At 58.3% G+C, this 13222-nt stretch overlaps 1 protein-coding gene across 8 annotated transcripts in view; it reads right to left on the bottom strand.

Moving 5' to 3' along the window:
• Nucleotides 1–13222, bottom strand: part of NBEA (neurobeachin) — a 446461-nt gene that overhangs the window by 75219 nt on the left and 358020 nt on the right. For all 8 annotated transcript variants that reach the window (XM_045839137.1, XM_045839139.1, XM_045839138.1 and 5 more), the window contains 2 exons: nucleotides 8887–9004; nucleotides 8467–8569 (listed from right to left, as the gene is read on the bottom strand). In XM_045839137.1, the coding sequence (XP_045695093.1) occupies nucleotides 8467–8569; nucleotides 8887–9004 (221 nt within the window). The remainder of the gene's footprint in view (nucleotides 1–8466; nucleotides 8570–8886; nucleotides 9005–13222) is intronic.

The raw sequence follows: 13222 nt of genomic DNA, 5'->3' as shown, positions 1-13222 counted from the left end.
CTAAACGACAGAGTCTGGTCCACGCTGAGAAGCCAGGCGGACAGTCTGGCACCGGCTGATGAGGCCCTGATCAAACGTCACACGAAAAGGTCCCCCACTCCGCCGCCGCCCTGACCGTACCCCTCCCTCCCCCGTGGAGAGAACCAGAAAGAACCGACGCCTGGGGGCTCCGGAGAAGCCAGAAGAAGAGACACGGGGACAGCCCGAGGGCGATCCCTGTGCCGGGTGAAGCCGCCAGGCTCACTGTGTCTGTCCCGAAAACGAGGACAGCGGGCTGTGTGTGTGCAAGCGAGACGAGGCCGACCGGCCTCTACGAGGAGCACCGCCTTGGAGAGAGGGCCCACAGCTCCAGCGCAGGCTGCCCTCGGCGCCGCGGGCACGCGTCCACGGCGCCCCAGACCAAGAGAATCACCGCACGGTGCTGCGCAGTCAGTAGTCGGGTCCGAATAGCTCAGTAAGTGGTTAAGTCCCCACAACTTAGTACCGGACTGAGAATCTAATCCACACTGAGAGAAAAACCACCATTCGTTTCAGTTTTTAAACCTCCACAACTGCTTACTAACGGGACTTGTGCCCCTCCTGGGCACCGCGCAGCTCCCATACCCTGAACCCCCACCCCAGCGGTCACCCCCCGCCCCTCCTGCTCCCCATCAGCCGTCCTGCAGGGCGCCCGTCCCCACAGTGACCGGCCACGCCTGCTTTCGCCGAGGAGCCAGGAGGACAGTGCTGCCCGGGGCTGAGGCTCGGGACTGGCCGCCAATCGGCGCTGCTGCGCCTCCCCCACCAACTCGAGACGCCCTGTGGCCCGGGAGCCCGCCCGAGGGCCCGGAGGCCCAGAGAGGGGACTGTGGACGGGAGGCTCTCCTTGGCCTTCACGTGTGCTCATCAGACACGTCTGTCCGCGTGGGATCTGACAGACACTGTTCTGTGTGCAGTGGGAGCTCAGCATTCCATGTGGGAGTGAAGGGGAAGGAAGGAGGGGAGTCGGAGGGGATGGGACTGGTTCTCTGAGGCTGAAATCCGAACTTACCGCCTCACGAATGACTGTGCGTCACTCCGCGTGTAAAGTTCCAACTGCACAGAGCGGAGCGGTCTGCTCACAGGCAGCCACACACAGGGTCTGGCACAAATGACGCCCCCCTCTGTATTACAAAGTCTTTCTTAAAAAAGATTTTATTTATTTATTTTTAGAGAGAGGGGAAGGGTGGGAGAGAGGGAGAGAAACACCAATGTGCGGTTGCTGGGGACCTGGTCTGCAACCCAGGCCTGTGCCCTGACTGGGAATCGAACCAGTGACCCTTTGGTTCACAGGCCTGCACTCAGTCCACTGAGCCATACCAGGCGGGGCTCACAATCTTTTACTACAAAACCATAAGCATGTAATTCTGTAACATGACAATACCACACTCCAGCTCACGACATGACACTTGAGCTGACGTGTTCAAACTGAAACTGTAACTTACTGCGCCCATGTGTTACCCTGTCGACCACACCCCAGCGAGAGCTACTTCTGCCGGACCCCGTGTACCTGAGAGGACGGGCCCCGCTGACCCCCAGAGAACCTTGTGTCTAAGGATCCCCTGGATGGCAATGGTACATGGTTCACGTGCTGCATGCTCTAATTCTGTAATTTGGTGCATCTCTGAATTAAGTTATAGTCTGGTTTTCCCGGGGCTACCCGGGGGACCACTGCATTTTGACCCATCCTGACACCAGCACCCGAGGTCTGCCCAGGTCCACTTTCACCCCCGCAGCCGCTCAGGGCACAAACCCTCACCCCCCCGAGTCACGGCAACACACGGAAATGTCTTCTGTATTATCAGATGAGTGCAGGCTCTGCCCAGCCCCAGTTCACGGTGCTGCTTTAACCACGGGTTTACCCCAGGTTGCACTGTTCGTGTGACAAGCATACTCTGGCTAATCCGACTAAAATTCCTACCCGGGCCCTTCCAGTCTGCTGGAAGCCAGGTATGTGAAGAGTTCTGCATTCCTCTGCTGGCGTGTTGAGCCCAGACACCGCGGGAAGAAAACTGCTGCTCTGGGGTTGCTCCTTCCCGCCCCAGAGACCACACCCCCCTCGGCGTGAGCACTGGGGGTCGCGGGAGCGAGGTCACCTGCGTCACCCGCGGGGTGTGTGACAGCGAGGGAAGCGTGAGCGCAGGAAATGCACCCACAGCGGCAGCGTGTTGGCTGCTGGGCTCCGGGAGAGGCCGGCCTGCCCCGCTCCCGGCCCGTCCCGGCCAGCTCCGAGCCCGGGGGCGGGGCCGCCCCGCGTTCCACCTGCGGCACCGCCTCTGCGTGCGGCCGTGCCGGGGTCTCGGTGAGCGCACGCGCCGGTGTGAGGTAGGGGTCCTCGGCCGTCACAGAAGGACGGCCACGGAGGGACGTGACCCCGAAAAATGAAGTCGTTCGGCCGCGTGAAGGGGGACACAGAAAACAGAGCTGGTGCGGCTGTCCAACATGCCCGTCACCAGCTTGGGGGGGGGGCGAATGAGGACAGTGGCACACAGCTGGGCCACGGCAGGGCGCTCGTGGAGTTGGGGACAGCGCGGAGACAGAACTCCCCCCGAACCGGCAAGCAGGAACCCTTTTTACTGCAGCTGGCGCTGAGGACGGCATTTAAACCCCCGGGGGCCCGTGACACCTGCAGTGCTTTCTCAGCAAGTGAAGAGCAGCGGGGGTCCTCGGGGCCCAGGACACGGGCGGGCTCTTCCCGTCACGAAGCAGGGAGGCAGGCGCGACTCCGGTGCGCTGGCCTGGGGCAGGGACTCGGAGTGGAAACCGGGAGAGTGGGCTCTGACCTCGGGCAAGATGAAGAACGCACCTGAATCAAACCTCCCCGTCTGCAGCACCGAGTGAGAACCCCCTTGTTCTTCAGATGTGGCTGTCCACAGGGAAACACAGGGCAGAGGGCTGGCCTCTGCCTGCCGCTGGGGGCCGCGAGGGGAGACGCCGCCCGTGCACCTGAAGGCAGGTCTTGTCAGACAACAGAGCCGCCGCACCTTCGCGCGGGACTGCCTGCCGCAGAACCCCGGGAGGCCGGTGCCCGCTGCCGGCGAGCCGGCACCCTCGGCGAGGAAGAGTCAGGAGACAACACTCGAACCTTAGCCAGTAGGTCTCGCCGCTGGCCCCGGGCCTGGGAGAGATGCCCGGAGAGTGAGTGACAGTTACTGCTGCTGATGAGCACCGGGCGTTCCGCAGGCCCCGCTAGCTCAGCAGTGGGGGGGGGGGAGACCCCCCTGGTTCTCGATCTTCACTCGTCGAGCAACAATCTCATCTCTCACGGGGTCTCTTTGGGGGGCCTGCCCCAGTGATCTGTGAAGTCACTCATTCTTGCAGTATACCTGCTTTTGAATTTTACATGTTTTTTGTTTACACATCAGTCTCTTCACAGGTTGAGGCTGGAGTAAGCTCCCCAGACCTTGATGAACCCCGCTGAAGCGGGCAAAGCTGGGCGTCAGCGCAGGGAACAAAGAACGAACCCCGAGATGTGCCGGGAGGCTCCCTGCAGGGCCAGCCCCTCCCCCTCCCCGACAACCCGCTAACGTGGCCTGAACTGGCGGAGGGGTGTGCGTGCGTGCGTGTGTGTGCGTGCGTGTGTCTGGCTGCCCGTCCGTGTACTCCTGTCCGTGCGCGCACACGTGTTCCCGGTCTGACCGAGGCCGTCACTGTTGATGACCTCAGGGCACCCGCGAGCGTCTCTCCGGCCCACTCTGGCTCGCTCTCTCGGTCCGTGGGGAGTTCCTACTGAGGCCCCAGCCCTGGCCCGGCCCCCACAGGTAGACAGCAGGCCCCCGCCTGCCGTGCGGACGGGCCTCTGGGCCCAGGACAAGGAAGCCACGGAGGAGCTGGGCTTTGGTCGGCCGACCGGGACCACGGCCAGGCCTTCGGGGGGACAGCGGTCTGGCGAAGCAGCAGCGGAACCCACACTGCTGAGCCTCTGTCTTGTTTCCAGCTTCCCTGGCAAGAACAGTGCGTCGCCAGAAGCCGGAGAGACTGGACATGGTGCGGGTAGAGAGGAGACAGCGCCCGAGACGGGCAAGGGCGCCGGTGAGGGAGCTTCTGGCTGTTCTCACGCATCTGGGCCCAGCAGGTGCAGACATGGACGGGAACGACACGCACGCACGCCCCTGAGACACGCCCGCTGGCGACCGCTGCGGAGCCCGGGTCGCTGAGGAAGGTGCCAGGAGGCAGAGCGTTTCTAAAAAGGGACAAGGTAGAACTGTTCGAGAGCTCTTAATGTCCATTCCGGAAGGATTCCCACCCTGGGGATTAAAGGAGCTGCTGTCCGCCCTGGGGGAGGAGGTGGTGACGGTGGGAACAAGTCCTGCAAACCCACTGCCTTTCCTTGACAGATCACATGCGTGTCCCCTCTGACCTGCGTTCTGTATAAAAGTACATCGCTGTCTACAGTGGCTGCATTTAAGCCCGCCGGTCCGCGAGCAGACGCCCTGCGCGGGGGCAGCTGTGCCAGGGCACTGCCGTGCCGGTGGGCGTCGAGGACGGCCGGGCACGCTGCAGCGCTCAGCCAGCGCCCCCGCAGCCCGGTGCGCCGCGAGGCCCTGCAGGTCAGGGGGTGCCCGAGACGCGGCCCCGTCCTTCACGTGTCTGCAGCTCACCGAAGGGGAGATGGGCTGGGGGTCCTCCCCACCCCGGCGGAGCTCTGCGGCCATGCCCAGGGACTCACTCGTCTCCCCGAACCCGGTCTCTCTCTTCCTCGCCCAGAGGCGCCCTGCTTCCCCAGGTGACAGGCGGCACGGAGTTCAGAGGCAGGTCTCCCCTGAACTCCAGGGGGTGAGTGGGCTCGGCCGGCACACGCGCTCCCCTTTGACAGTGATCACTCCCGTCTTGGGGCGGGCGGGGGACGGTGACCCACTCTGGCCACGGGGACCCGAGAGGAAGGCTGCTGGAGGCTTCTGAGGCATCTGCTCTTCCCCAAAACGGGATCCCTCGGGGGATCCCCCGTGTGTCTCCCCCCGACTTCCCAGCCGTCGTCTGAAGATGGGGTGTCGGGGCCGCAGGGGTCACTTTGCGAACACGCGCCCCGAGGCCGCCGGCCCCAGGAGCCCCAGCGGCGCCTGCAGACCCTCACACCAAGAAGGACGCTGTGGCGCAGAGCCCGGCCTTGCAAGCCCCATGCAGGCACGCGCTCGGGCTCCGGGGCCCGCGGGTCCCTGACGGGTGTCAGGGGCACACACAACGTGCCCTTTTCTGCCTAGACGAGCACCTTCAGTGCAGTAAGGTGCCAGAAGCATGCTCAGAGATACCAGGGTGGAAACTTAGGAAATGGTCGCAATTACACCGTCATTAACGACCACGACTCTCAGTAAACTCTGGGAGTCCTACCGCTTTAACGAAGGGGCATTTTTAAGAAAGATTTATTTGCTATTACATTACAATCACAAACACCACGAGGCTGTTGGTATGTTTCCTGTAAGATTGCAAGTAAAAGGCCCTAATTATGTACCAGCGATGATATTCAATCAACTTTTCTACTCCCTCATTTACATATGTGTCATATAAAATCATGCTCCAACTACTGTGTCCTTCTTGAAGCGGCTGTTTCCATAGCCTCTTTCCCTACAAACAACCCGCAGAGAAAGACAGTTCCTTGGTTCTCAAACTAGTTGTAACGGGATAACCCTATTTACATTTCTGTCTTACTGAAAATGAAACATGTTCAGGAGCTTCCGGTCAAGATGGCGGCATAGGCAGACCTGGCCCACCCTTCGCACAACCACGTCAAAATTACAACTAAAATACAGCTCTGGCTGGTGTGGCTCAGTGGATTGAATGCTGGCCTGAGAAACAAAGGGTCGCTGGTTCGACTCCCAGTCAGGGCACATGCCTGGGTTGCAGGCCAGGTCCCTAGTAGGGTGTGTGCAAGAGGCAACCACATATTGATGTTTCTTTCCCTGTATTTCTCCCTCCCTTCCCCTCTGTCTAAAAAAAAAATTACAACTAATTTTTTTAGAACAACCATCACTCAGAACCGTCAGAAACTGAGTTGAATGGAAGTCTGACAACGGTGGAATTAAAGAAACCACATCCACCCAGGTGGTAGGAAGGGCGCAGACACAGAACTGGCTGGTCTCTCCCCCACGTGTGGTGGATAAGAATCCGGGAGGGATACCTTGGTGGGGAGGAGTCCCAGGCCCACACCAGGCCCCCGGCCCAGGGTTCCAGGGCCAGGAAGAGAAGTCCCCACAAGCTCTGGCTGTGAAAACCAGCGGGGCCTGAGTTGGTGGAAAAACTGCTGGAGCCCCAAGCAGTTCCTCCTGAAGAACCCACACATGGAGTCTCCTACTCGGACTCACTCCCTCTGGGCTCCAGCACTAGGGTGGTCGTCTGAAGGGCACCGGTGACATACTGGGAGAGGCTGTAATGTCTGGCATCAGGGCAAGTAGAGCCCATTGTCCCTTTTCTGAGCCCTCCCTAGGAAGAACCACAGGCCAGCAGGCTGGTGCCACAGCTGAGACTCCATCAACCTGGCTAACACAGACGCACCTTGGAGATCCCCAGAGACTCCGCCCCACCCAACTTACAGGCCCACCAAAGCTGCTTTTCCACATGAATGGCTGGTCTTGCTCCACAGCTTCCTAAATCCTGTCAAACAAGCAACAGCTGGCCTCAGTGAGCCCCAGGGCCGGCATTAGCAGCAGCTGGCCTAGATTCACAGCTTGGCTTCACCTGGGAATCTCCAAGCCCAGCACAAGTAGCAGCCTTCTCAGATTGCTTTACAGCTCAGGCAGGGTGGCTCCGGGCTAAATACAGGTGGGGACTGACCTTGGCCTACACCCCCTGGAAACTCCAGGGCCAGCGCACCCAGTGGATGCTACAGGGCACTTCAGAGCACGACCCCCCTGCCCCTGCACAGCTGATCCTCTGCAGAGGGCAGAGGTTGGTAGTCAGTGGTCACCGCCAGCCCTTGTAGCTCACTGGCCTGGGTAAATCCTTCCCAATTGACCTGCCAACAGCAACCAAGGCCCAACTACAAAAGGAGGGTGTGCTCAGCCCACACGAAGGGTGCACCTCGAGTACCCAGCTTGGGTGATAGAGGAGGCTGTGCCACTGGACCCTGCAGGACCCCTACTGATTAGGACACATGACCAGGACATGGAATCAAAGCCGCTCTACCTAATACACAGAAATGAACGCAGGGCGGCTGCCAAAACAGGAAGACAAAGAAACGTGGCCCACATGAGAGAACATATCAGAACTCCAGATAAGGAACTAAACAAAATGGATATGAGCAATCTGTCAGACGCAGAGTTCGGAACACTGGTTATGAGATACTCAGGGAACTCAGTGAGCTGCACACAGAAGGCCCAGGCAGAGACGAAGGGCTCACTGGCTGAAATAAAGAACAACTCACAGGGAAACCACAGTAGAGTGGGCGAGGCCGAGAATCAAAGCAATGATTTGGAACACAAGGAAGCAGAAAACCACCACGCAGAACAAGGAGAGAAAAGAGTCCATATGTATCAGGGTAGCAATAAGCAGCCTCTGCGGCAACGTCAAGCGTCCAACATTCACACCATGGGGGTGCCGGGAGGAGAGAAGGAAGAGCAAGAAACTGGAAATCTATTTGGAAAAACAATGAAAGAAAACTCCCCTAATTTGGGGAAGGAAATAAACATGTGAGTCCAGGATGCATAGAGAGTCCAATCAAGTTGGACCCAAAGAGAACCACACCAAGAGACATCACAATTAAAATGCCAAGGATTAAAGATAAAGAATCTTACAAGCACCAAGAGAAAAACAGAGAGGTACCGACAAAGGAATTCCCTAAGACTGTCAGCCGATTTCTCAAAAGAAATCTTACAGGCAAGAAGGGGCTGGAAAGAAGTATTCAAAGAGATGAAAAGCAAGGACCTACATCCAAGATTACTTTACGCAGCAAAGCTATCATTTAGCATGGAAGGGCAGATACAGTGCTTCGCAGACAAGGTAAAGCTAGAGGAGTTCATCATCACCAAGCCCTTATTATATGGAATGTTAAAGGGACTTATCTAAGAAAAAGAAGATCAAAACTATGAACACTAAACTGACAACAAACTCACAACTATCAACAACCAAATCTACAAAAACCAAAGCCAAAACAAAGTGAACAACCAGAACAGGAAAAGAATCACAGATATGGAGATCGTTTGGAGGGTTATCAGTTGGGAGGGGAGAAGGGGAGAGTGGGGGAGAAGGCGCAGGGAATAAGAAGCATAACTGGTAGGTGTAAAATAGACAGGGGGAGGCTAAGAATGTATAGGAGAGGGAGAAGCCAAAGAACGTACACACATCACTTATGAACGTGAACTAAGGCAGGGGGGCTGATGGAAGGAAAGGGGGTACTGGGCGGGGAGGGAGAGGGGGAAAAACTGGGACAACTGTAACAGCACAATCAATGGAATATACTTAAAAAAGAAAATATGTTAAAAAGCCCACAGATAATGTATGGCACGCTCGAATTACCTGGCTTGCGGCAAACCGTAGCTGGTCCCCACGCCAACCCGAGGCAAGCTGTATACGACCTTCTTCACCGTTGCCTGGTCGGGGAAGTTGAACATGACCGAGGCTGTGGACGGGAGTGAAAACATGATTCAGGAAAATGCGGAGAGCTGACCCCAGTTTCAGAAATCACTTCCAAGGGCTCATTACCACTTATTTGTAAAGGTAACGTATCTTCATGGAAAATCACCTTGCTGCATAACTTTATTCACGAGAAATCTAGGACTAATATTTTCAAACACATTAACGCTGTTTCATTTTTGTTTTAAGTGAGGGCATAACAAAGAAAAATACAGCAGGGAAAATCAAGACAGAGTTACACCGTCTACTGAAGGGCAGTCACACAGGAGCACGTTTTCTTCTGAAATATCGAAGGGGACTTACTTCGGTTCGCCATGAACACTTCCAAAGCAGTGTTCTGCAGAAGGGAACGTCGTGAAAATACAGCTCGTATCTCGCTGAACATCCATTTTCCGTGAAGTCCCTCAGTGTAGGCAAGGACCTGAAAACACAGTTTAAAGGGAGGTGTCGATCAGCAAAGCGTGTGTCTAAAACTCACTCTGACAACATCTTAAGCGTCTGGAGGTGTCCAACCCGAGGCCTGTGGGCCACACGCAGCCCAGGAGGCTACAGATGTGACTCAGCACAAACTGTACATTTACCTAAAACAGGGTGAGTGTTTTTGTGTCACAGTGTGCTGGATGTGTGGCCCAAGACAACTCTTCTTCTCCTTCCAGCGTGGCCCAGAGACGCCACCGGGCCGGACGCCCCCTGTGGCTCAGCGCTGCACAGCAGCCAGTCAGGGACCGGAGTCTCGCGCGAGGTGGACAGCAATGTGAACACGCCACCTACACGGTCACGTGGTGTGCTTGAGTGTGCTGGTGCTATGTTACAGAATCACACGTTTATGGTTTTGTAATAAAAGATTGTTACGTAACAAAAAGGGGAGTTATTTGTGCTGCACCCTGTATATCACAACGTTGTCAATCATCTGATTCTATATATTGACAAAGTTTCTACCTTCCTTAATTTTCTCCATTGGCTAATGTGACTGAGAACAGAAAGTGTATCCTAACGTTTGGGTCTTGCATACAAGTGGACGGGCCAGGGGGCCCGACGTGACGCTCGGTTCTTTCCCAGCAGGTCCTCACCGCCGCCCTCCCTCCTCGCTGAACGCCAGCCCCGCTGGCCCGGAAGTGTCCACGCGGTCAGCCCCACGTGAGGGACCACGACCGAGGTAAGCCAGGGTCAGGGCACACTGTTGGGAAAAGGCCAACAGTGAACACTGTTAGGCTCTGCGGGCCGTGCGCAGCCAGCAGCCGGGGCCGTGTGCCATTAGAACTCTACTGGCAACGACGGGGGCGGCCTGAGCTGGCCCCCGGGCCAGAGGGCGGCTGCCCTGCGGTCTCAGCCGATCCTGACCAAGCTCTCCCCTGCTGCCCCAGATTCCCGTGCATCTGGGGGTGAGGCCCTCTGACCTGGCGCTAGCTAAGGAGGACGAAACCCACGCCGGGCGAGGGCATTTTGGAGGAGCTGGCGGATCGAGTCACGCCCCTTCCTGCCGGAGAGGAGAGACGCAGGCGGAGATGGTGCAGGGGCTCGTGGCTGAGAGAGGGGGGCTCGGGGGCCGGCGGGGGGCCCTCTGCTGAGCTGCCCGCACAGTCCCAGCCAAGGCCCGGGCGTGCGGGCCTCTTGCTCCACGGGGCAGATACGTCCACGTTCGAGCCAGCGCAGTCCATCCGCAACAAACACACGCCCTCCTGACACACTGCTGTGACCCCGACAACACGTAAACACATCCCCACTCGCACGGCTTCACTCTGCATAGCCTACTGCCGTGATTCTCGCCTCAGTGCAGGTGCAGGCTAGTCTGAGTTCTACACGCACGAGATTCCTTCAGCTTTCAAAACAAGTTACAAAGTTCCTGTCTACAGTGCATCCCCTTTCTATAGGAATTACGCGTGTGTGTGTGTAAAAAACCCCACATACACACAATATATAATCTACTGGTCTTTTTATTTACTTACTTGCTTATTTCAAATTCTCACCGAGATGTGTTATTGATTTGAGAGGGGGGGAGTGGCAGGGGGAGAGAGAGACATCGACCCGCTGACCCCCTTCCGTGCCCCAACCGGGGGCCGAACCTGCAGACTTTCGGTGCAGGGGAGGACGCTCCAACCACCGGGGCCACCCGGCCAAGGGCGGTCTTTTTAACTTCCGAAAATTCCATTTTTAACTCCTTAGTCCCGTTTCTGTTTTTCTTGAGACACTGGAAGGTTTGGGGGGCTGTGAGACACGTGTGTAAGCCCTGAAGCGTTCTGGAGCCCGCCAGGCCCCCGCCTAAACCTGAGCTCTGCTTCCTGCGCGCTGTGAGGCCTTGGCAACGTTGGTTAGCTGCGGCCGACGCCTGCCCTCTGAAGAAGTGACGACAGCACCTGTCACCGGTTCTTTTGGGCGGGGACCGCACACGTGACGCGCGCGGCCTTAGCTACCGGCGAGGTTCTGGCCTGAGCGTGCGCGTCGTCCCCGGGGGGCATCCTGGACCCGGTGGGTGTCCAGGCTCCCCGTGCGACGCTCCCATGCCCCCCACGGAAGGGCGCGTGCCCTGCCCCGGTGCTCGGGGACGAGGCCTTAGCTGGCGGTGCCGTGTGCTCCAGACTCGAACTTCACGGACCAGCCTGGTTTTTCAAAATGGAAAAAGTGCTCATACAGGGTTCATGTGTTGGTCAAGCAGGAAGAATTTTAAGACAAATGAAACAGCCACAATGACAAAAACGACCTTTCACTGTGACTACTATTTCGCGGACAAAAATAAAGATACGGAAACCACTCGCACACCCAGACGGTAGAGCGAGCACGGTCTCAGAACGAAGAAGGGGTGCCTCCCCGGCCCCAGCTGTGGTGGCCCCCCGCCACGCCCGCACTCGGGGAGCGGGAGGACACAGGCACACACGCGTGTCTGCGTTTGTTTCCCCTTTGGGCCGGCGCCACGGCCTGTGGGACAGCAGCTGGTCCGCGAGTGCTTTCCACTCAGCGCCCTCCCGGCTGACTCGCTCACGGGAGGCAGGCTGCGCGTGCGAGAGCACGAGCACGCGAACACGCACACACACCACGCACACGCACACGGAGAGGTCAGTCTGGTCTCAGGTGCTCCCTGCCTTCCCGACGCTGCCAGCGGGTCCTGCCCAGCCCGCACTCGCCCGGAAGTGCCTGCCCGCGAGACGGAACCTGTGCCCCTTGGGTTCCCTCGCCAGGGAGGGACACCAGGGCTTCCTTCCCAGCTTGGGGGCTTGCTCGCGGGCTCCTGCGCAGCCTGCCCCCTGCCCCCAGTGTCTCCGGTGAGAATCCCCCCAGAAACGGTCTCAGAGCTCCCTGGAGGAGTAGGTTTTCTGGAAAGTTCCAGAGGAAAGAGTCCCCGAACAAGGCCCTGGGTGACTTCTCTCCCACGCGGTGAGCTACAGCCATGGCCTCCCCACCAAGGGGTGGAGGCCTCTGCGGGGTCACGGTCAGCTCAGAGGGCAGAGGCTGCCCCTTGCACAGGCTGCCCCAAACAGATAGCCACTTTCAGAAAGCTTCGCAGCTGCCACGGTCTGCTCCCTCATCCTGCTGTTCAAGTGGCTTCTCTCCCCCGACTGGAGCCAGACAGACTCTATCCATTCTCTTCCCACCGCTTCCTTTTCTTCACTTTTGGTGCATTTATTGGGGTGACTTGGCTAACAAAGTTAATGTGCTTTAGGTGCACAATACTATACATCACCTGGGTAACGCGCGGTGCGCTGACCACCAAGCCAAGTCCCCTCCCACCGCCGTCTGCCCCCTCGCCCTCTCCGGCCGGCCCCGCCCCCTCGCCCTCCGGTCACCACCACGCTGCTGTCGGTGCCGGTGGGGTTCCGTCCGTAACCCCTGCGCCCTTTTCACCCTGCCCCCAGCCCCTCCCTCTGACAGCCGTCGGTCTGTGCTCTGTGTGTACCAGTCTGTTTCTGTTTTGTCCGTCAGTTCATGCGGGTCACTGGATCCCACGTGCGAGTGAGATCGCGCGGTTCTGGTCTCCACACGGTTCTGGTCTCTGGCTGGCTCATTCCACTTGGCATCGTGCTCCCCAGGCCCGTCCGTGCCGTCGCAAAGGGTGAGAGCTCCTTCTTCCTGACGGCCGCGTGGTATCCCGTTGTGCACACGGACCACGGCTTTTTCATCCGCTCGCCTACGGGCGGGCCCTCGGGCTGCTGCCGGAGTCGGCGACTGTAAACAACGCCGCGGTGAACACGGGTGCATGCATTCTTTCAGACCAGTGTTTCGGGGTTCTTGGGATATGTTCCCGCAGCGGAATCGCTGGGCCGTGAGGCAGTTCCCTTTCCAGTCTTCTGAGGAAGTTCCACGTGGTGTCCCACAGTGGCCGCACCGTCCCCACCCCCACCGGCAGTTTCAGTTCCGGTGACTTAAACCATTTTCAAGTGGTTTAGGAAATTAGCAGAAAGGCTGGGAAGTACCCTGCAATGACGATGAACTGTCGAGACCGAAACACCAGCATCCGCGGAAACCGTGGAGCTGCCGTGGCGGCTTCCGTGGGCTCCACCGCAGGCTCCCGCGCGCCTGGGCACCGAGAGCGAGCACACGCACAGCGGGCGTCACCTGGTGAGAGCTCACCGGCGCCTGCGGGCAACCAGTCGGGACACGACTTCGGGGAAGTGATGAGGAGTTTCATCGATTTCTACATATTTCA

This window comes from Phyllostomus hastatus, unplaced genomic scaffold, assembly GCF_019186645.2.
Source record: "Phyllostomus hastatus isolate PE091 unplaced genomic scaffold, TTU_PhHast_1.1 phas_contig_29, whole genome shotgun sequence".
NCBI classification, from domain to species: Eukaryota; Metazoa; Chordata; class Mammalia; order Chiroptera; family Phyllostomidae; genus Phyllostomus; species Phyllostomus hastatus.
Note: the sequence above shows the minus strand (reverse complement) of the source record. Positions and strands in the feature narration are given on the sequence as shown.